We start from the raw sequence: 22,392 nt of genomic DNA, 5'->3' as shown, positions 1-22,392 counted from the left end.
GCTTTTAAAATTGTACGTTTTCAACATAACACATCATTACCTGTGATTTGAAAATGCAGAATTAGTGTTTTTAAATAGCAATTTTTTTTAAAAAAAAATGTAATCCCAAACAATTAATTTTCTGCGATTTGATTTAAAATTGTACTTTTTGTCTATGAAATCGCAAAGTCAAATGCATTCCTAGAGCTCGTTTGGTAGTGCGTTTTTAAAGAAATAATCTATATTTTTAAACCAAATTGCAATTTTGGAGTGTTTGGAATTGCGATTTTAAAAACGCAAATTTTAAAATCGTGAAAAAATCCTATGTTATCAAAAGCCTGTGATTTTAAAAAGTGGTGATTTCAAAAACGCAATTTTTAAAATCGCACTCCCAAACGAGCTCTACTCTCCTTCAAACCTATTGTCCTTTGAACTTTAAAAAGGTATAATAGATTATCCAATTTCACTCTACCCCTTCGGTTAAATCTAGTAAAAAAACATAAAATAAAACATCAATTATACCCTTATTATTTTTTGTTAAAATATAATTATACCCTTAAATAATTTTTTTTTTTTAAAAAAAAAAAAACCCTAACCATCGAGCCATGGGTGTTATTCCAGGTGATTTTTTATATTACATTTTTTTTTATAGAAAAATGCTAATGATCAATAAGTTCTTTATATTTAACCTATATTCACGTATAAATTTAATAGATTAACCATTAAATTTTTGGGGTCTATCATTAACTTACGTAGAACTGACAGAGAGAGCAAATTGAAAGACTTATAATTATAGGTTAATTACAATTTTGTGAACTTTTTTTCACCTGATTTCACCCATAATTATTTTGATACAAGCAAAAGAGTTAACCGTTGAAGTAACTACTATTTTACCATAATATCTACCTAATTATTTTTTGAGTTTTAGAATTTGTATGAGATTGTGTTTGAGGAGTTTAAAAGTGTTTTTAATACTAAAAAAACCCATTTGAAGAATAAAAGTACTCGTTTGGTAAACAAATTAAAAACGCTTTTAAAGGTACAAAAAGTCTAAAAATAACCAAAACGCACTTTTGACAAAAACTTAAAAATAAAACTTTTACCTAAAAATATTTTTTAACTTAAAAACTTAATTTTTTAAACGTAATACCAAACAAACTCTTAGTAAAAATAGCATCCTTTATATGAATTTGCAATACGTTAATAATATGACAGACAGAGATAGAGACCATGCCTTTGACCCAACATTGACCACCATATCAACGACGGATGATAGATAGGGTAACGAAACGACGACAGTCCAAATTGTTTGATCTCCCAGGTCGGCCCCACCTTATCCACGTGTCAGTATTCCGCTCTATCACTTTCAGTAATTAAATAAAAAATAAAAAAAATAAAAAAACAAAAGCCCGGAAAATCCATTATAGTGTCACTAGTTGATCTAAGCGTTACATCATAAAAAGGAAACACTCTGCGTGACCTTCCCAAACTCCATCCAATTCCGGTAAGATCGACCCGAATCCCAAATTTTCTCGAATCCTCTCAAACTTCTGTCCTTATAATTTCAAATTTTCGCTGCGAAATGTTTTTTCCAAGTCGTATTGCGCCAATTGATTCATATCACGCCATATTCAAACCCTCGATTTTTTATTTTTTTATTTTTTTTTATTTTTTGTATATATATATATTTTTCGGATTATTATTATTTTTTTATCGGTGCGATCATGGCGGTGGTATTGAGATTTGTTTTTGACTCTCTGCGCATTAGGTTACGTGAAGCTCCGTGTGAAAAGCTGAATGGTGGAGCTTCGGCGTGCAAATTAAGCTCTGAATATATGTTCACAGGATCATGTTATAATTGGTGCTGGCGTTTTTGCGGGAGTATTGTTTGAGTGTGGAGCTGCCTCCGAATATGTCGAGCGGATCCGTTAGAAGGGTCTCGCGGCAAGATATACAACTAGTAAGCTGTTATTCTGCTTGAATTTCGAAATTGTTGTGAATTTTTGGTTTTGTTTCGGGAGTATTTTTCTTCTTTAATTGCTCTTCTGAATTGTGTGAAGAATAGAATGATGTTCTGATGAATGATTTTTTTTTTTTTTTTTGGCGCGTATATGTGTGTGATTTCAGGTGCAAAATCTTATAGAACGATGTCTTCAGGTATACATGAACCAGAAGGAAGTTGTGAAAACGCTTTTGGATAAAGCCAAAATAGAGCCTGGTTTTACAGAACTTGGTAATTATGAATACTTATTTGATTGGTGGGCGTTGCGTGCATTTTATTTTTATTTTTAATGTGCGAAACACATTATTGCCTTTTAATGCAACTGCTAGAATTTACCTATTTCTTGCTCTCCAAACGGCTAAAATTGCTGGATTCAAATTAATTCACTGATTTATTTTATTTTATTTTATTTTTTCAATTGAGATTTTTTTTTTTTGAAAAGTTAGTGTAAGAAGAGGTGGAAAATTAACTTCTAGAATTACACAAGTCAAAAAAGTTAAGAAAAGAGGAGAAACGATAGCATGTTGAAGGGCAGTTGCTGAAACAAATGCCTTCTAGTTTGCAGGCTGAAGCTTTACATTCATGCTGCTTTTGGGGATTTCTTTTACAGTGTTTAGGGTTTTTGTTAACTCAATTGTTCAAGACGGAGATACCCCATGTGGCTATGTTATGTGTTTATCAAGTAATTTTGACTTTTTAACTTTGAAAAGAATGTTGTATCTTAGAAGAACTTTTTTCTGATTGGCACGCTGGGTATTGAAGTCATCAGCCAACTTGTTGCATTTGGGGGTTGGTGTACTGCTACAATGTTATGACTCACGTCTTTTACTTGAAAAGACGATTACTTGTGTTGTTGATTCATGAATCAATGATGAGAAATCAAATCCAGTTGCATAAATCTCTCGGTTTATTTCGCTGTGGTTTCAAACTGATAAATTTGTAACTTCTGAAATTTGAAAGCATTTTTTTTTCCATTCTAAGTACTATATTTGTCAATTCATATGTATTTGTTGTGTCTTTCTTCCCTTCACAAACTTGGTAACTTGCTTGCCTTTCAGTTTGGCAGAAGCTTGAAGAAGAAAACCGAGAATTCTTCAAGGCTTATTATCTTCGTTTGATGGTGAAGCACCAAATAAATGAATTCAACAGGTTGCTTGAGCAACAGGTGCAGTTAATGCGTCAGATAGATCCAACTGGAGTTGCTTCATTACCTACTTCGAATGGATCTCATATCTCACCTTGTAAGACCTTATTCATGTTTACTAGTGATGGTCTTTTCTGTAATTTGTACAAGCCCATTTTGGCTCAGGGCCTTACTTGTAGGTTTAGTTGTATCTGTAGCTTTTAGTTTTTGTAAGTCGCATTTTACTGTTGTCAGTTCCTGTGCAGCCCGGATCTTCTTCCTTTTATTTCTTATTCTGTACCGCAAACCATATCCTTTTTGTTGCATCATTAAGAATCTCATGCCTGCATTTACCTCTAACCTTGGTCGCCAAATTAGCCCCAGAAATACAGCCTTTCAGCTTCTGCTGGAGTTTCTGGCTGCTTTCCCGAATGAAAATGTTTTTTTTAATCACTGGATAACTGACAATTTGCTTTGTCATTAAAAAAATAGAGTTCTTTTCTGCTCTTAGAGATGAATATTATAGCATTAAGACTTTTATTCTTCCCTCGCACATTTATTTTTCTATATTTCTTCTTTAATTCTTTCTTTCAATGTCATCTCTTTTATACTTGTGTACTAGTATTCAACCACACTTTTTCTTTAATAAATTTTCAAAATCTTAATGATAATAATAATTATTATTATTGTTATTATTGTTACTACTACCTTTACTAGTAGTAATAGTAGTAGTAGTATTAATTGAGGAACTTGGATGGTCACTAAAATTTTACCTTCTCTACAAAATTGAACACACAAGTGTCTCGGACCGCAGTTCATTCTGAAAAACCTATGTTTTATTATTAATGACTGTACTTTTTAATTTTGAAAGCAACTGTTTTAGGGCTGTTTAGTTGGAAGGAAGAAAAGAAAAGGAAAGACAAGGAAGAAGGGTTAAAGTTGCCCCCCCATTACCCAGTAATTTTTGAGTCTATGGTATATCTCTTGATTGCAATTCTTATGTGTTTGTATGGGTAATGGTGAAACTTGCAAACCTAAAAGAAAAAAAGTACAGTTTACTAAACTATGTAAAAAATTGGTGCGATACTATAAAAAGTGTCTCTAGTTCCTTTAAGTTTGAGAACATGCATAAAGTAGAATGATAGGAGACAGTCTAGAGAGAGAAATAGGAATAGTCTTCAATTTTATCTAGTCCAACTGTGACGTTAACTCCAGAGCCTGACCACATCTTGTCATTGTATTACTGTGATCATTCTGCCACTGTTGCTGTAATCTGGTGTCATTGTATCACCATGGGACTAATGTGCTGTAGGTACAAGATTGGTTGGTTATTTTCTAGGGTTTAATATTAAAACATTATAGTTTGAGCTGTCCTTTATAGTCTCTCATTTTTCCTTGCAATTTTGATAAATGTCATGTAGTTTCTCGACCTTGTTTGAGTGGGTCCTACTTGATTATTGTAAATTATGCTTGTGACAATATTTGTGTGTATGCAGTTGCGTAAAAAAACTTTGCAGCATGGAAGTCAAAATTGATATTTAATTCTAGTAAAAAAGTTTGCAGATTTGTAGCTATTCTGTTTGTTTCCCAGTTCAATGAATTGTTAGGGTTCAAGCATAAAGGAAGAAAGAGATTGCTATAGTTAAATTGATAATTATTAGCAAGTTCACCAGATGAATAAAACTAAGTTGAGTTTTTTAAGAACAAGATGAAGGTCATTGGTCAAGGTACTCAAAGATGTTAGAAGACAAATGATATGTCTAGCTCCTAGACAACCCATCTGCAACTTCATAGTCTGGCTCAGAGACTTGTTCTCCGCTGAGACCTTAGGACTTCTAACATTTTTCTGAACAGTAACTACACCTCTATTACTGCGGAGTTCAACCTCTCTAGGTATATTTTTTGGTAGTAAACTTTATGGCCTAAATGAAGGGAGGAGAAGCATACAATTGTGTTAAGAGTGTCAGCCAGTAATTTTTTTTTCCACTTGATCTCTAAGTCATGAGCAGAGCTGTCATTTTCTCACTTGATGCAGGTGTTTGTAAATTACCAATCAAAAAAAAAAAAAAAAAAATTGAACTGCAATTGGTGAGCTGAATTTCGTCAAGTATGTAGGGCTTTTAATATTCTCCACAGAAAAATTGGAAAGAGGGGGAAAGAAAAGAAGTAAATAGAGGCTTTCATCTTGCAGCTTGCTACATTGAGTTTCATACAACAGAAAGGCTGACAGCCAAAAATATTCTCGCAACTTTGGTGGGTTTAAACAAACCTTAATGTGGATATATTGTCATCATTAATTTTGGGATAAGTGAGCATTTATGCATCTTGGTGCTGTCATCACTTGGCCTACATTTGGTTTTCTTCAAACCCTCAAAGTTCTGAGATAGAACCTAGGCTGCTTGTTATCGTTAATTGACCCCCATTGGCTACTGACTGGCCTTCTCTAAGGTCCCCTTGTTAAAATTTGTCCAGGATCTGTTCCCGGCACAAGTTGTTTCTAGTTACATGCTTGTTATGGGATGTTAAAATTCCTTAGGATTGGCAATTAATAGTTACATTGTTTGACAGTGCACCAGAACTCAGCTCGCTATGCCCCTGAGCATGCAAGATCAGCTGTGAAAGCAGAAAACATCCACCACCCTATGGGTTTGAGTTTGCCTAATGCATTTGCTAATGGTGGATCATTATTAGACCCAAGTATGCACGCTGCTGTTGAAATGCCTACTCATGCTAGTAGGCTTGATGTTCCACCAACTCTGCTATCAGCTCAGAGCTTAAATGTGAGTATGATTCACGGGATAAATGGGGGAATGATCAAATCAGAAACTGGATATTCAGGCAATTCTGCTTACATGTTCGAATCTGATGGAAATGTCCCAGAAGTGCGTCCAACAATCGGGGATGCATCTGTTGCATCTTACACTGGTGTAGAGTCCAATGCACAACCCTTGAATGAAGAACTTCTGGATGCGGACACTTCTTCATATGGATTTTTAGGTCAGATTCCTAGAAATTTCAGTCTCTCAGACCTGACAGCCGACTTTTCTCAGAGCTCTGGTTTGTCCTCTCTCTCTCTCTCTCTCTCTCTCTATATATATATATATATATATATGTGTGTGTGTGTGTGTGTGTGTGCATTTTTCTTTCTTTTGGCTCTCAGGATTACTGTTTTAGTTACAGTGGCAACTGGAACTCAGCCAGTTTATCATGGATTAAAAGTTCAGTACATAAATATATCAGAAAAAGAAAGCAAATAGTTATCTTAGCGAAAATGCATAAAATATAAAACAAATAAACTTGCAGATGTTCTCAGTAATAGCCTGGTAGGTGGAAATGCTGACCATGTTATGAGTTAAGTTGATGATGTCAACTCAAAAGTTGGGCATCATATGTGTGCGTGAGTTTTTGTGTAGTTTTAATCAACTTAAGGCACGAACAGGTTCTTGTTAGCATTAGAACATGTGAATCTATGTGTATTAGTAGCTATGTTGTAATAATGTCTATAGTTCTAAAACATTGTATCTATGTTGTTATAATGTTTATAGTTCTACAAATGTCAGATATACTAGAGAGTTACCCTCGGTCACCCTTCCTAGCAACAGATTCTGAAAACTTCCTTGATTCTCGTGATAGGGGAGAACTTCAAGGTTAGTCTTTTGCCAAACTTTTCATGTCTGTCATGTTGCAAAGATGAAGATTGATATTGGTATGTTGGCTTCAGGAGACAATAGAAGGTTGGATACTATATCGGAAGGCTTGAGTTATGAAGACTTTGGGAGTGAATAGTGGGTAAGCTATATCTACTTGTATTTTGTCATAAGAATATTTATATATCACAAAGCTAGTTGGCAACTTTGGTGAAAAAACCCAGATCCAAGTTCAGATCCCTTGCAATTAGCTTCCCAGATTGCCTGGAATACAAGAAGCTAATTGTGAGAGGATCCCTTATGGGACCCACCTGTCCGAGCACCTGCCCGAATAGGTGGGCCCATAGGGGTCCTCTTACACTTGCAATCCGGGCATGCAAGTGCCCTAATCTCAATCCAAAAAACCCATTGTCCTCTTACACATTTTGTTACACTTCCTAGTCTTTAGTTAAAAAGCCCAATAGCACTTATTAACTGTTCATCCTGTGGTTTGTTTCTACAGGTCTAACAGCACCCCCAAGAAAAGAAGTGTTTGTATATAGCATTTTCGAACTGGAGAAACCAGATTTTAAACCCCTTAAAAGGTGTTGATTGGCGTGTAGAAGTTCATGTACATTGTAATGTATTGATAATAGTCGACATTTGGAGTGCTTTTCTAGGAAAAGAATTTGACCCAAAAAAAAAAAAAAAAAGAAAGAAATTAAAAGCAATAATGCAAATGGGTTTTTACTTTATGGGTGACCATGAAAATTTATGTAGGTGATTTTAACGGTCCTAGTCCAGAAACAAATATAGGTAATTTGGTATGCTGTTGGTGTTGATGGATTTGTGGACAGTTTAAACTAGTTTTTAGAATTGGAGGGAGAAAGAACTTGGTTTGCATTGTCAATCACTAGAATACTCATAATTAGAGTCATTATATAAAATAACCATATTGGTGCTTTCTCTCATAATTTTTGGGTTTAAGCAAAATTAAGCAAGTCCCAAATGTCATACAGAACCTTATAAATAAATATGGGAAAATTACAGTTTACCCTCGTAAAGTTGACAGAGTTTTTCAATTTGAACACCAAAGTTTCAATTTTTGCAATCTACCCTCCTAAAGTTCCAAATTTTTGCAATTTGACCAATTTTATCCAAAACTTTTCATATTGCCCTTAATTTTTATTTTTTTATTTTTTATAAAAAAATTTTAAAAAAATTCGTGGTGGCCGTAGCCATCCCTTTGGTCATCTGGTCATTTTTGCACCCCTAAATTTGTTTTCGTTTTCATAAAAAATAAAACAAATCAGGGGCAATATGGAAATTTTGAGATGATATTGGTCGAATTGAAAAAAATTGAAACTTTGTGGGGGTGGATTACAAAATTTGAAACTTTAATGTCCGAATTGAAAAACACTGTCAACTTTGGGGGGTAAACTATAATTTTCCCAATAAATATTTATCAACATTTCTAATTAGCTTATCATTAATAAGCTCCACGTGTGAAGTATATAGCACCTGTTACAAATAAAATTTTGTGGATAAAAACAGGTGGCAATTGGCAAGAACAAGATTCTCCATTTCAAGTGAAATAGAAAAATTATTTCATGGTCATATTATATTTCACAGTATTCAATGATTTGAGATATGGATTGGTGGAAGGAAGAGTTTCCACAATATTGTTGCCTTGGATATTTCCAAAATACTATAGCATTTACAGCTGCAATTTTTCTCTCAAATATGGGATACGTATCAAAAAAGCACCTGAAAAGTAATTTTTCAGAACAATCCAGACTAGCCCTACTAGCATGAGAACCATATGTTAATATTTGAAGGTGTTTCAGGTTTCCCTTACAGAGGCCCCGTTCTAAGTGCATTGTCTAAATCAGCAATTAAATCACTCACATCCTCGATCCCCACTGAAATACGAACAAGATCTTCAGTTAAACCTCTGGCCTCACGCACTTCAGCTGGTATGCTTGCATGGGACATAAAGCAGGGCATGCTTATGAGGGACTTCACACTCCCTGCACATAAAAACAATTACAAAAAAACGCTTATTTCTCATTTTCTCAAAAACTACTCTAAACTCCATGTTAACACATGATTCCAACCAGATATCTTGCAAGGAGGCAGCAATACATTTGAGACCATTGTCAATGGTATCTTATCAAAACAATACATATCAAGTTTATGTATCACACGCTAACGCATCTCCTACTACTTTTTTTTTTTTGATAAGTAACGCATCTCCTACTACTTGCAAGATACAATTTGAAATGTACTCAAATTGGATGCTCAAGTCAGTTTTGTAGGACCTAATTCTCTTTCAGTTGTATACTTCCAATATCAAGAGAAATTATTTTTGAAGATGATGCGTGAGAAACCACGTGATTTTTTTCTTAGTGAGAAATTGACAAACTCCATAACTTTGAATTGATAAATTTTTTATTTTTTAGCAAATTCATGCGCAAACCAAGTACATATGATATATACAACAGAAAAACACCTAGCAAGATCAAGAACGAGGAAAGAAAGCACAAAAATTTATAGAGTTAGAGATATTGAGAAGGGCGTTAACAGAGATCCATTCAAAAAGGATTTAAGAAACAAAGTTGTAGCTCCGAATTCGTCTTCTCGCAATCCCCAAAATTTCGAGAATTTTTTTCTCTCCAAATGTACCACATTAAACAAGAAGTGATAATATTCCAAACAATATTAAAATCATTCTAACAAAGCCTTCCTTTCCAACACGCCAAAGCTCCACCACTCATTTGGGCATAACACACTCTACCCCGAACATTTGAAAAACCAAATTTCACAACTCTCACAATATCATAGTGAAGAAGTATGCGATCTAGAGTTTTCTCACTCTTTTTACACATATAACACAAATCCATCACTATGATGTAACACTTGCAGAGATTATCCAAATTTTTGTCAATGCTACATATTAACATGGTGAAATTTCAAATTTAAAAGGAAACATGTGTTTACCAATTTTCAAAGACATGAAGAAATAACTCACCCTTATTTTCTCAATAAAGAGAACATTACTTATTATGCATTTTTTTCCTGGCATTCTTTTTGTTCCATGTTCCAGAATCTAACATGACACTGCAAAAATGTACTAGACAAGTGCAAATGCAAAGCACATAGAAGTATCACACAAAGAGACAGTTCGGTGGAGAGAGAGAGAGGGCACATTGGTAGATTTAAAATTGGGGCTGGTTTGCATCTAAAAACTAGGAGACATATGAGTTCCTGCGTAATATAATAATCAAGATGGAACAGTTTCAGATTGTCATCAGTTTTCTTTAACCATGTAATGATACCTTAGAAGCTGATCATGTAAAATTAAAATTTTCCCTTTCATGGTCTGTTCATTCTTTTTCATTTTTTTTAGCGCGGAAATTTAGGTGGGAAAGATGATTACCAAAACTAACAGTTATGCTGAAGTACTTGGTAGTCTCAACAATATGCTTTGAGAGTGCAAGTGAACCCGTTAAAAAGCTAAGCACAGACCCTGCACCCTTTGCCTGCAAGAGGTGAACATATAAATATCTGCCAGTGGGTAGAGGTTATTGCAGTATCAATCTCAGAAATCCATCTAATTACAGTACCTGAGAATAATGCAAGCCATGTCCAGGATGATCAGGAAGACCGGCATAGTAAACTTTCTTCACTCGTGGATGGGACGCAAGAAATTCAGCAATCTTTTGAGCATTCTCCTATCAAAGATGCAAACGCAGCTGTTTTGAGCAAGAAACCCAAAGCAACAGAACACAAAGCAGAAGACCAAAGGCAGCACAGAAAGAAATCATTTCCATTTCAAGAATGATTATAATGAGTTTAGCATTTGGAAATCATATTAAAGTTAGCAGGAGTTAATAAAGACCCACGAAAGAATTCACAAAATAGAGGCTCAGTATATTCCTGGCACTCATCATATGTTAATATTTATAGAAGTAAAATACATCATTGTAGAGGAAAGGACAGCTGATACAGTACTCTAGAAATAGGGACACCTGATCCATTCCCTTTTTATTAAAATATTCCAACGTACAGCCTTATTCTTTTAAGGATAAGTTAGAAGAGTCGTATTGGAAATTTGAGATGAGAAAGTATTAAATGACTTGTTTTTCTAAAAGTGTGTATCTGGAAACTTGCGCAAACATTATGGAACAGAGGCATTATAAGATATTTACTAACTCTACAGTCTATTCCAATGCTGTAACTAAACAAATCAATAGGAATATTTCATCAAAAAAAAAAAAAAAATCAATCAATAGGAATAATAATTGTATTCCCAGGGATACTGATTCCCTATTCCTAATGTATCTTGATTTTGCATACCATTTGAACCAAACAATGGTTATGTCGAAAATCCTATAAATACAACAACAAATAAACAAAGGCTCAATATCCTTTGAGGTCTTTCGAAAGAAAAATATAAAAGGGTTTTTAAAGAAGATTTGAAATAGCACCTGTTGCTTTTCAACTCGTAATGCCATTGTCTTAATTCCTCTTAAACAGATCCAACAGTCAAATGGAGCTAACCCAGAGCCTTCTGCATTTTGTAGGAAATACAAGTCTTTTGCCAAGCTGTAAAATATGAGAACAGTGGGTGAGGTTATAGAAAGAGATGAAATGAGAATAAGTCTATAATAATAAATTTAGGACAAAATACAAAAATTAAACAAGAAAAATGATTGCACAAGAATAAAAAGTTATAACATATAATACCCAAGATAAAACACGATTACCAGATACTAGAGCATAGAGCATGAGGAGAGCAGTAGTAAGAGCATGTGAATTTCAAATTGAACCTAAGGTACACATGCATTTGTCCTAATGTACACAGATATGGCACTTAACAAGTTATGAAACAGATAGTATAACAATTGTTAATACTTTTAGGTTTGTAGTACAGCGATAATCAATGGATTTGGGGCAATGAATGTATTTTACCACTAAAGCCCAATTTGTTGTCAACCTTGAAAATTAAGAAGGCAAAGAGACAGAATCTAAATCCCCTTATTCCTCGTATTGCATAACAGTTTGTTCCTTGTGGTTTGAAGGGTGGGAGATTTTTACACTCTCTCTCTCTCTCTCTCCCTCTCTGTGCCTCACACACACACACACATGTAACACAAACATACAAAGGACAACAAACAGGGAATCTAGACTCACTCTAACCATCAAGGCAGTGTATTTAACCACTAAAGCCCAATTTGTTGTCAACCTTGAAAATTAAGAAGGCAAAGACACAGAATCTAAATCCCTTTAATCCTCGTATTGCATAACAATTTGTTCCTCGTGGTTTGAAGGGAGGGAGGGAGGGAGGGAGATTTTTACACACACACATAGGACTACAAACAGGGAATCTAGACTCACTATAACCACCAAGGCAGTGTAAAAATCTCTCTCTCTCTGTCTCTGTCTCTCTCACACACACACATACACATAGGACCACAAACAGGGAATCTAGACTCACTCTAACTGTCAAGGCAGTGTAAAATGTCAACCAGACAACATTAAGAAAAAAATTACAAGTAAAAACACTAAGGGCACATTTGGTATGCGGAATGACTATTCTATTGAGAAAGGCTATTAGTAGGAATGTAATAGCTATTCCTATTCATTAGTTTGGTTGTAACAGTAAAATAGAACCCTGAATATGTATTCAACTGTTTGGTACAGTGCAATACACTGGTGAATGGAATCATATCACAATCAAATTTCCTAAATACTCTTATAATACAATTCTAATTTACACTTTTATAGACTTTTTTTTCTTTCATTTTTTTAATCATGTTTGAACTAGTTTTTTCTCAATTCATGCCACACAAGAATACCCAATATAATCAAAATTCATAACCAGAGATGTCCCATGATTCTATTTGGGCCCCCACCATCTTGTCCAGAAGTCATGCGTACAGCCAGAATCTCTTCGTCTACAAACTGATCCTTCTTTGTTTCAAGAAGACAAAACTTCTCAGATATAAAACAGAATCTCTTCGTCATCATCTTTGTTGTCATTTTAGAATTCACCTTTGTTCACTTTTCCAATCAATTAGGAAGTGTGTTTTTTTTTTTTTGGCCAATCAAATTCCATTGAGACAAACACAACAAATGGAAGTCTACAAGCCTGGTACAATTTGCCGACTTTTCTACCAGTGCATCAAGAAGGATAGAGGAGATTGAAATTTTCTGAAAAATGACAGCTAGATTATGGACAACAAAGTTGAATTTCCCACGTATCTTCTTGAAACACCAACACTCCAGCTTAGACAAAAGGTGTGTAGTATCTAAAATAAGTGGTTGATCCACCAGCTCTAAAATAACTAGAGGGAAACTAGCAGTTTGAGCAGTCCATTTCATGAGGCAAAGAACCAAATTTTCCATGAGAATGGGCGGTAATTCCAAATGGGTACCCAGCAGAAGCGGTACTCATCTTGAAAAACAGAGACCAAACTCTCCACAACTAATCAATTTCAAGAAAAGAGCACAAATTGAGAGCTCGCTTGCAGGAATGCAAATGAAGAGTGTCAATGTGGAAATACTCCATATTTTGGGGGTTGATAACGTCCAAAAATGTAATGATGAGACATGAAAAGCCACATAATATGTTTTTGATAAAAAACGATTGAGTAAACATATGGGACAAGAATTTGAGCAACAACTACAGAGGAGATGAATAAAGCATAGGTTTTGTACACCGAAGAGATTCAAACCCAAAAAATAAATCGAATAGCAGAGTTTCTCAACAGCCATCTTAGCAGCGACTGATGAAGGGAATTCCGTTAAGAACAAAAATAGAGAAGATTGATGAAGAGATTGAATTTTTACCTCTGAATCAATTTGAGGAGACATTAATAGGAAAAAAAACCATGACGAAGAAGTATTGGGGGGGGGGGGGGACGACGAGAAAGAGAGACAAAAAGAGTCCATACCTCGAAGAGGGACGGGCGAGAGAGAGAGAGGAGAGAGAGATGGACAAGAGACATTGAGGGCTTTTGACTCAATTATAATTGGGGTTCTATTCCCAACAAGAAAGGAATAGTTATTCCTCTCCTTTTTGAGAGGAATAGCTATTCCTCATTTTGCAGAATAGTTATTCCTGGAAATAATAAACTAACCAAACAACGGAAAAACTATTCCATTACCGGGGTCTATTCTACATACCAAACGTACCCTAAGTCATTAGATGAATCAATATATATGTTGTATCTTAATTCCATTACAAAATTATCTCAAGGACTAAACAAGAAATAGCATAAGAACCAAAGACTTTGACAACTCCTGCAGGAGGGACTGGTAAAAAGGTGTGTTCAATGCTAGACAATATGAGTACTAGATAACTCAAACAAATAGATTAATTCTTAATCAATTTTTCATAATGGCGTTGAGTTTTCTTTTCTTTTATGTTTTGGAACCAAGTGGAACTTGCACCAGGCCACCATCATGAAGAGCTACAAATTTTGAGCTACAAAATTATCCTCTTAAGGTTTTCAGAACATAAATACATCAAAGCATGCTATTTTAGCCAGCAACGAGGTTAACACTCACTTCCAAATGGGTCATTAATTTCCAACAAATGAAATGAAAATAGTAGGAAAAATAAAAATAAAAAGATGTATGCTATATGTTAAAATCTGAAAGCACCGAGCAAGAGATACAACCTTTCCCCTCTCACAGCAAGCACACCTGCCATTAGATCACTATGTCCAGCAATAAATTTTGTAGCCGAGTGCATAACAATATCTAAGAGGAAGAAGGACCAGTAAATATACAAGATTCTAAGGAGAAATATCTGAACTGGTAAAAACCAACTTTACATCTATAGCATTTTGATAACCTGCTCCAAGTGTCAAGGGTTGTGACAATACAGGGGACATTATACTATTATCCACCAACAGAAGAGCACCGTGTGCATGAGTCATCTCTGCTATTTTCTGAAAAGTGATCAAATACCCAATAAAAAAACATTAGAAAGAAGCACCTTCCCATATTGGTTATGATTTTATCAACTGACAGAAACCTAATACGGAAAAATGTACCGAAAGTTCTTATTAAATAAGATGAAGGAACCAATCATAAAAATAAGTAACAAAGATTCACATCTACAAAGAAAAGTCTAGCTTTTAGTTTTATGAACACATCTCCCAACACTATCAGCAATACTGTTCAATTGCCAAATGCTATACCACAATCAAGCATAGTCAACAATAAAATAATTACAACTGATGATGAATCACTTTTAAGGGAAAATATGGTCTCATGGATCATACTTAAGACTTTAAAGGATAAATTATACCAGACTTAAAAAATTTAAGGTTGCCCTCCCGCGGGATCCACTTTCCTTAGAAGAGCATTCGGAGAAAAAAGACTCCTTCGAAAGTGGCGTTTTTTGTGTGGATGACGGTATTAGCAAAGATTTTAATTTTGGGCAACCTAAGAAAGTGGCACATTAGTGTTGGATTGGCGTTGCATGTGCAAGAAGCAGGGAAACCATAGATCTTTTTCTCCACTGAAGTGGCTAGAAATTTTTATGGGTTTTGATTTTTCGGCTTTTTGGTTTAGAATGGGTTATAGCTCAAAGGGTTGCAAAGTTGTTGGTGTGCTGGAGAGATCAGTTAGAAAGCTGTTGTAGATCAAAAGCCTGGAGGTTGGCCTCTTTTTGCGAGGAATGCTCGTAATTCAAAGATTGTGAGAGAACGGTGTTAAAGAGTTTTTATTTTTCATTTTTTTTATAAATAAATGGAGTTCATTAAAAACTAAAGGGCGTACCCAAGTACATAGGAAGTATACAAGAGAAACACCTAACCAGAAAAAGAAAAGTGATAAAAAAAGACATGAAATTTAAAAATATGAAAACAATCATCAGCAGCTATCCACTGAAAAAGGGTATGAAAAAAGGACTTCAACTCCACCACCGTCCTCTCGCTGTCTTCAAAGTTCCGGTCATTTCTTTATCTCCAAATGCACTACATCAAACAAAGTGGAATCATCTTCACAAAGCTTCACTTTTAGAATTGCCAATCTTCCTTCTCCAACAAACAAGGAGATCTCTCACCTGATGAGGCACACTAAGCTGAAAAAGCCAAAAATAGAATACCATAAGACACTAACTATCTCACAATGTAGTAAGAGGTGGTCAACTATTTTCCCACTCCTTACACATGCAACACTAATCTAGTACAACTATTTTCCGCTTTCTTAAGTTGGCCACTGTGAGGATCTTACCTAAAGCAGCAGACCAAGCGAAGAAAGCCACTCTCAAAGGGGCCCTTCTCTTCCAAACACAACTCCAGGAGATGGGATTATTTCATGGGGGATTAAGACATTATAGAACGATGTTACCTCGAAAAACCCTTTCTTGGAGGGGTTCCAACTAAGCTTGTCAACACAATCCCGATTCAGCTTTAAGAAATACAACTGATCAAAAAATGAAGCGAAAAATTCCAACTTGCAATCTTGTGCGGCTCTAACATAATTAACATTCCACATAGGATGATCAGCCACAAAAGCATTCTTAAGGTAAGCAATGCTATACAACTCCGGAAACGCTGCCTTAAGGGATCGTTTCCCACACCACACATCATGCCAAAAGCTAATCTTGGAACCGTCACCCATCTTGAACCTAGTAAATTTAGAAAACTCCTCCCAACCCCTCTTAATGAATTTCAAAGACCCACTCCATAAGACCCAAAGACTTCATTAGAGCACCACCCACCCCTCCTCTTAATGAATTTGACCTCTTCACCCATACGTCCCCATAAGAAATCTCGCTTAGCTTCTCAATTCAACTAGCAACACAAGCCGGGAGAGGAAACATCGACAAGAAGTAGACAGGAAAGTTTGACAAAGTGCTCTTGATTAAGGTAGTCCTACTCCCTTTAGACAAGTAAAACCGCTTCCAACTAGCCAAACGACGCTCAACCTTCTCAATAATGACATTCCAAATAGGCTTGGCTTTAAAAGAGGAACCCAAAGGAAGACCAAGCTACTTCATAGGTAAAGACAAGACCCTACAACCGATCCTAGCCAAACCTTCTATGTTATTGATGAAACCTACGGAAACCAATTCTGACTTAGCCAAGTTGATCTTCAAGCCTGAGATAGCTTCAAAACACAAGAACAAGCATCGGAAATGATTGAGGTGATTTGAGTCTACCCCACAGTAAATTAGATGTCATCCACAAATAGAAGATGAGAGGTATCAAGCCCACCAACATTCCCAGTCCCCATAGAGAAGCCAAACAACAAACTCCCACTAACTGAAAAAAAAAAAAAAAAAAAAAATCATCCTACCCTAATCCTCCATCACAATGCCAAACAACATAGAAGACAAAGGGTTATGTCCAAATCTCTCTATATTTGGATGACGGCTTACAACAACTCCTGTTTTTCTAATTTTTCAGAGGTTTTGGATGTGCTCTTCTTCCTCTCCCTAATCGGGGGTCTCTGTACAATTCCCCAAGGCTACTATCCTTCTTTCCTGATTTTCCTAGTCATCTAATCAGTCTTATTAGTGACCAATTATTGAAAGTTTCTTTAGATGAAAAATCATTTTGAATATATATGCTGTCATACTTCGTATTGGCACATAACCGATCATTAATTGTATCTGTTTTATAATCACAAACCTAAAGGAATGGCGAGTCGTTTCCACAAATAAAGAGGTAAATCTCTTATATTTTCCCAAACTTTCAGGGAGGTTGGTGTAGTTTATTTAATTTTAGAGCTTCAAATCCCTAGAAGAAAAAAAATCTTATTCTTATCATATTGGAAAAGTATGGAAGGTTCATATATAGAGGAAGAACCAACAGTATAATTGATTCTATGTCCTTGGCCAATGAATTATTACTTGACACAATTGATCATTATAGAACTCTCTCTCTCTCTCTCTCTCTCTCTGTCTCTCCCTCTTTCAACCATGAGATTAAGTAAATTTAGTCGCAAAACCTCCTGACTGTAGAGCCTTTTTTAAAAACGGACACTTTGGTGAGAATTTAGACTTTAAAATGATAAACATATGGTAAAGGAGAATCTCAAAGAGAAAGTATTTACTAAAAAGAATGCAGATAATTTGTAGGCTTTGTATTAATACAAATCCAGGTTTATATCAGCTTCTATGACTCTCATCAGCTTCAGGAAGCTAGATGTCTATTTCCATAGAGGAAATATGGTTTTCCTCTTATTTTGTAAATCCTAGTGTAAACAATGATTTGAGCCTGCCATGTCGTCCTTGATAAATTTAGAAGCTCTGTTTATTATCCAACAAAATAGAATCAACAAAGAGATGCATCCAATGTCCACACAGTCTGCAACATTCTTTACATTACAAACCCTGTTTCTGAACTCTTAGATTTAAACCTCAAAATCTAAATATCTTAACAGTTAACCATAAAACAAAATCACAAACCATAGAATAACTAATTACGAGATATTCAGAACCAGAAATTCAGTCTGAAAAACTAATGCTTTTTTAAATCTCTAAAAGTTGAAGTCATCCTGCACGAACGTCTCAGTTTATGTCTTAAAATTTGAGTACTAATTCAATATTTTTTGTGGTGAACCTACCACCAATGTAATGATTATATGTTGTTTCTTTAACTCTTATAAAATCTAAATCCATAAACAAAGAATCCTTTAAGAGCCTAAAGAAACACAAACCATGACAAATGAATGCACCATGCATCCTCAGTCTTATCATAACCGGCCAAGTGGCAGTAATTTCGAATCTCAGACTCCATCCAAAGATGATTTCCACCAAAGAGAACGTTCCTCGGTATCTTGGCCACCTTCTCAAGCAACATCACCAGGAAGGCACTTTATTTCACATAACATATAAGCTATTAAGCATCATATCTTGGCAGATGAATAGCCCAATAATCTATTTCTCTTCGTTGCATAGGGGCTTGCCACAAATAAATAACCAAGTATAGTAGTCAATAACTAATTTCATGATTTAGAACAAGACATCATACTCTAATATCAGATATTTGCAGTCGAGGGTTGGTCGGACTCTCCAGCCACACAAGCTTTGTGCTTGGTCCAATGGCAGCCAAAACCTCATCCAAATCAGTTGTATTTACTCGCCTGCATGTTGCAAGCTTTCTAAAGTTAAATATCACTTGTAGTTGAAATATGAAGAACAAAAGAGAAAGATATACTAACTTCACCACTATTCCTTTTTTTGGAATTACTTTTGACAGCAACCGATCAGAACCACCATACAGGTCATCTCCAGCAACAATTTCCTCACCTAAAATGTCAGTAAAATGAAAATTTTCAGACATTTGTGACAATTTGCAATCAGCAACTAACAGAAAATAGAATAAGGATTTTTTTTTTTTTTTTCCAATGAGTTAGTGCATACAAAGAGTAGCACAAAAAATAATTAAACCTGCACAGACAACGGATTTTTGTAACCCCAAAGGACACAAGTCCAGCTAATATGATAGCACTGAATATTCCTCTGAGAATCCAATACATGTATGATATGAAACTTCAAGAAACTTAAATATAAGAAATTAATGGCACTGAGAAGAACCAGTTCCAACAAGATGAGAAACAGCAGCCAAAGCAGCCATTCCACTAGTGAAGCAAAATGCTCGATCTGCTTTATCAAGCTTCGCCAGAAGGCTAAGAAACAGAGAGTTTAAAGCTCATCAGAAACAATGAAACAGAAAAAAGAACAAGACAAGTCCATTTAGAGATTGACAAAGCTGATTCAACTGCAGTTGTACACCAAGCAAAAAGTCTCACCTTTCTAGAGCATCCCGTGTAGGATTCCCACTCCTGGTATAATCATAGGGGCCATTTTCTGTAGCTGAAGGCTGCATAACAGAGTATTAAAGACATGGTTTAAGTCAGAAAAATAGATTGAGAAAGCAGGCAATCAAGATACCGTAGAACATAGATAAACACGTAGGATTGATGCATTGAGCACACTCCTCATATGATATATAGACCCAGTGTCCAGATGGGTTTAAAACTTCAGTTTTTATGCATTCTACCCATTCAAAAGAACTGTCCTTGTGTGTGTGTGTGTGCACACGTGTGCTTATGTTTGTGTTTGTGTTGTGTGCCAAGATGATTGTAGTTACTTCACTCTTTATTCAGTCCATCTAAAAAGTAAACAGATAATTTTAGTGATTTCAACTTCTAACTCTCAATAAACATTGGGGAAAAAGGATTTTTGAAATTTGGGAAAGGTTTGACAACAATTGAGTATGCATTGATAAACTTCAAATGGGCTTGGACAGGGAAAAGTAGCAGCAAAAGGAAACCTAAATCGCATTGGCAAAGAAGTTAAGGAAAGTGTGATATAGATTGAAAATAGGAAAAGTTAAAGTACCCCTATAAAAACAAAGCGCATTAGAAGAAGAAAAGAAATTATATGAGAAGGAAGAGAAGACCTCCTTCAAGATGAACTACAATTACAAAGTGAAGAGTACAAATGAGATACACTAAGGAGACTCCTAGATTGGAGACGATCAAAGGTCATCCATGAACTTCCTTAATCCACTTAATGACATCACCAGGTACCCCTTTCACAGAGTGAATCAGATTAAGTTCCTAGCTTTTCCTTCTTTCCCACCCAATAAAGCACACAACTTGCTGTAACAGCACAAAATTGCTCAACAGCTCGAATACTTTCATAGTCCTTAATAACTCCCAAGGCATATTTACCCAGGATACTCTTTCTCTCTAATTCACACACACAAACAAAGGATTTAACCCAATAGTTCTAATTACATAAACATAATTTAAGCTGCATAGTCATGATCGTGCACTGCATTTTACTTCTTCAATTAATAAAACTCAGGTCCTTCTCTTCCAAGCCATATTTACTCTCTCTCTCTCTCTCTCTCTCTCTCTCAACAATCCAATTATAAACATAATTTAAGTTGCATAATCATAGTCCTCTCTCTCTCAACAATCCAATTATAAACATAATTTAAGTTGAATAATCATAGTCCTTATCGCAATAGGATTGAATCCAATAGTTTTTACTTTATAAAAAAAATTAAATTCCATAATCATGGTCCTGAACTGCATTTAACTTCTTGAATGAGTAAAACTCATGTCCCTCTCTCCTGAATACTAAAAGAGACAAAATTTTGTGAGAATTTCTCAAGTATCACCTGCTTAAAAGTAGCTGTTTGGTAAAGTGGTGTGCTCATTGCTTCGTAAGGATCAGACTTGTTCTCAAAATTCAGCAGCATTGTTGAAATACTTGGCTCCTTCACCTCCACTTCTGCACCAACAAACCCAAACAACAATCACAAATATGATGAAAGCCATATATTTGGATAGCATCAAGAAAACAACATATTTTGAAGCATAAATACAACACCACACATACCATTTAAGCACTCTGCAACACCGTCAACCAAAGCTGATGTTTTAACATCCATTTCTCTGTCCATCGAACAACTCAGTTTGAATGATCTCCCAACCAACCGGTTCCCCTCAAAAGCTGCCAATTTATTGAACCCAAAACCTACCAAAAAGTCCCTCGACGTTAAACCCTGAACAAACACCAATCAGAATTAGAATCAAACCACCAAAACGTTCGGTTAATTGCCCTGAAAACCGAGGAAAACAATTAGAAAAAAAAATAATAAACAATGATGACAAATTGGATGCTAAATTTTTCGATTGTTTCTTTCAAAAATAAAAAATAAAAAATAAAAAAAAATAAAAATGATTTCAAAATGATTTTATAGTTATAGTTTTCTCCATTTCCTCAACCAAAACAATAAAACCTGGACTACAACATTTTTTGCTTTTTTTCTTTTCCTACATTTTCTCCTCAAATAGGCAGGTTAACCCAGATGACTTATAGATAAAAAGAACAAGACTTAACCCAAAACTCCGAGGCTTGCCAAGAAACTGGACGGATCTCTAAAATTAAACAAGTTTGAATTGCAAGTCATATATTGCATTAGTTTTCAAAATATCGAAAATGCAGTTCAACTAAACAGAATCGCCACATCATTTTCAAAAGCATGGATGCTACAACGTAAACCCAATTGTCAAAAATGTTAATTTTACTGCTTTCCCACAATTTCTCAGCGACCAAACAGAATCCATTTTCATATGAACTACGCCAATCTCAGGCTCTATACATCTATAAGACAGCGAAGGCTTGAATTCCAGCACAAGTTTATAAGGAAGTCTTAGGACTCTTACGCGGTCGTTGAGATCAGTGGTGACGGGGCGAAAGAAGGGCCTGAGAGAGCTTGAAGACATGGAAGCCATGGTTGAAATGGAAGGAGCTAGGGTTTTGTGGGCTTTGACTGCTTGGGGAGTGTGCAGGAGCCAATGCGTTTATAGCTGCTGTACACAGACGCCATTTCAAGTGTGGTACATCCGGGGAATTATATTTGTTTACTCTGTCTGATTCGGGATGTACCAAAGTGGCTCCTGTTTCTTCGCAACCGGTTGGCTTTGAGTAACGCTGAAGGAGAATTATAGTTTTTTTTTTTTTTTTTTTTTTTTTTCTTGGTTTTTAAAATTACTTGTATATCAAAATCTAATAATAATATTTTAAATTCAATAGTGATTTTAAAATGTCACCTCACATTTAGGTCATATTTAGGAGGAGGTAAGAAGAAATTGGGTCTTCTTTCTAACATTAC

General features: G+C 35.3%; 2 protein-coding genes across 3 annotated transcripts; one reads left to right on the top strand and one right to left on the bottom strand.

The window, feature by feature from the left end:
• Positions 1-1,395: 1,395 nt before the first annotated feature.
• Positions 1,396-7,483, top strand: LOC132161781 (uncharacterized). Of its 2 annotated transcripts, none has more exons than XM_059571964.1 (8): positions 1,396-1,483; positions 1,748-1,939; positions 2,107-2,212; positions 3,040-3,222; positions 5,673-6,161; positions 6,738-6,751; positions 6,826-6,893; positions 7,254-7,483. In XM_059571964.1, exons 2-7 carry the CDS (start codon positions 1,892-1,894, stop codon positions 6,862-6,864), a joined length of 879 nt encoding a protein of 292 aa, XP_059427947.1. In that variant the 5' UTR covers positions 1,396-1,483; positions 1,748-1,891; the 3' UTR covers positions 6,865-6,893; positions 7,254-7,483. The 2 variants fall into 2 exon arrangements, with proteins under 2 accessions (XP_059427947.1, XP_059427946.1); XM_059571963.1 differs by having other exon boundaries at positions 6,665-6,751.
• An 808-nt stretch (positions 7,484-8,291) lies between these two features.
• On the bottom strand, positions 8,292-22,134 carry LOC132191833 (cystathionine beta-lyase, chloroplastic). Its single transcript, XM_059606945.1, has 13 exons — positions 21,944-22,134; positions 21,114-21,279; positions 20,893-21,005; positions 19,511-19,581; positions 19,296-19,387; positions 18,920-19,007; positions 18,730-18,841; positions 14,595-14,691; positions 14,419-14,500; positions 11,221-11,338; positions 10,357-10,464; positions 10,170-10,272; positions 8,292-8,760 (listed from the first exon to the last, which is right to left on the bottom strand). The coding sequence occupies exons 1-13, from the start codon at positions 22,010-22,012 to the stop codon at positions 8,585-8,587; spliced, it is 1,395 nt and encodes a 464-aa protein (XP_059462928.1). The 5' UTR covers positions 22,013-22,134; the 3' UTR covers positions 8,292-8,584.
• Between the last annotated feature and the right edge of the window lie 258 nt (positions 22,135-22,392).

Source organism: Corylus avellana, chromosome ca9, assembly GCF_901000735.1.
Source record: "Corylus avellana chromosome ca9, CavTom2PMs-1.0".
Classification (NCBI taxonomy): Eukaryota; Viridiplantae; Streptophyta; class Magnoliopsida; order Fagales; family Betulaceae; genus Corylus; species Corylus avellana.
Note: the sequence above shows the minus strand (reverse complement) of the source record. Positions and strands in the feature narration are given on the sequence as shown.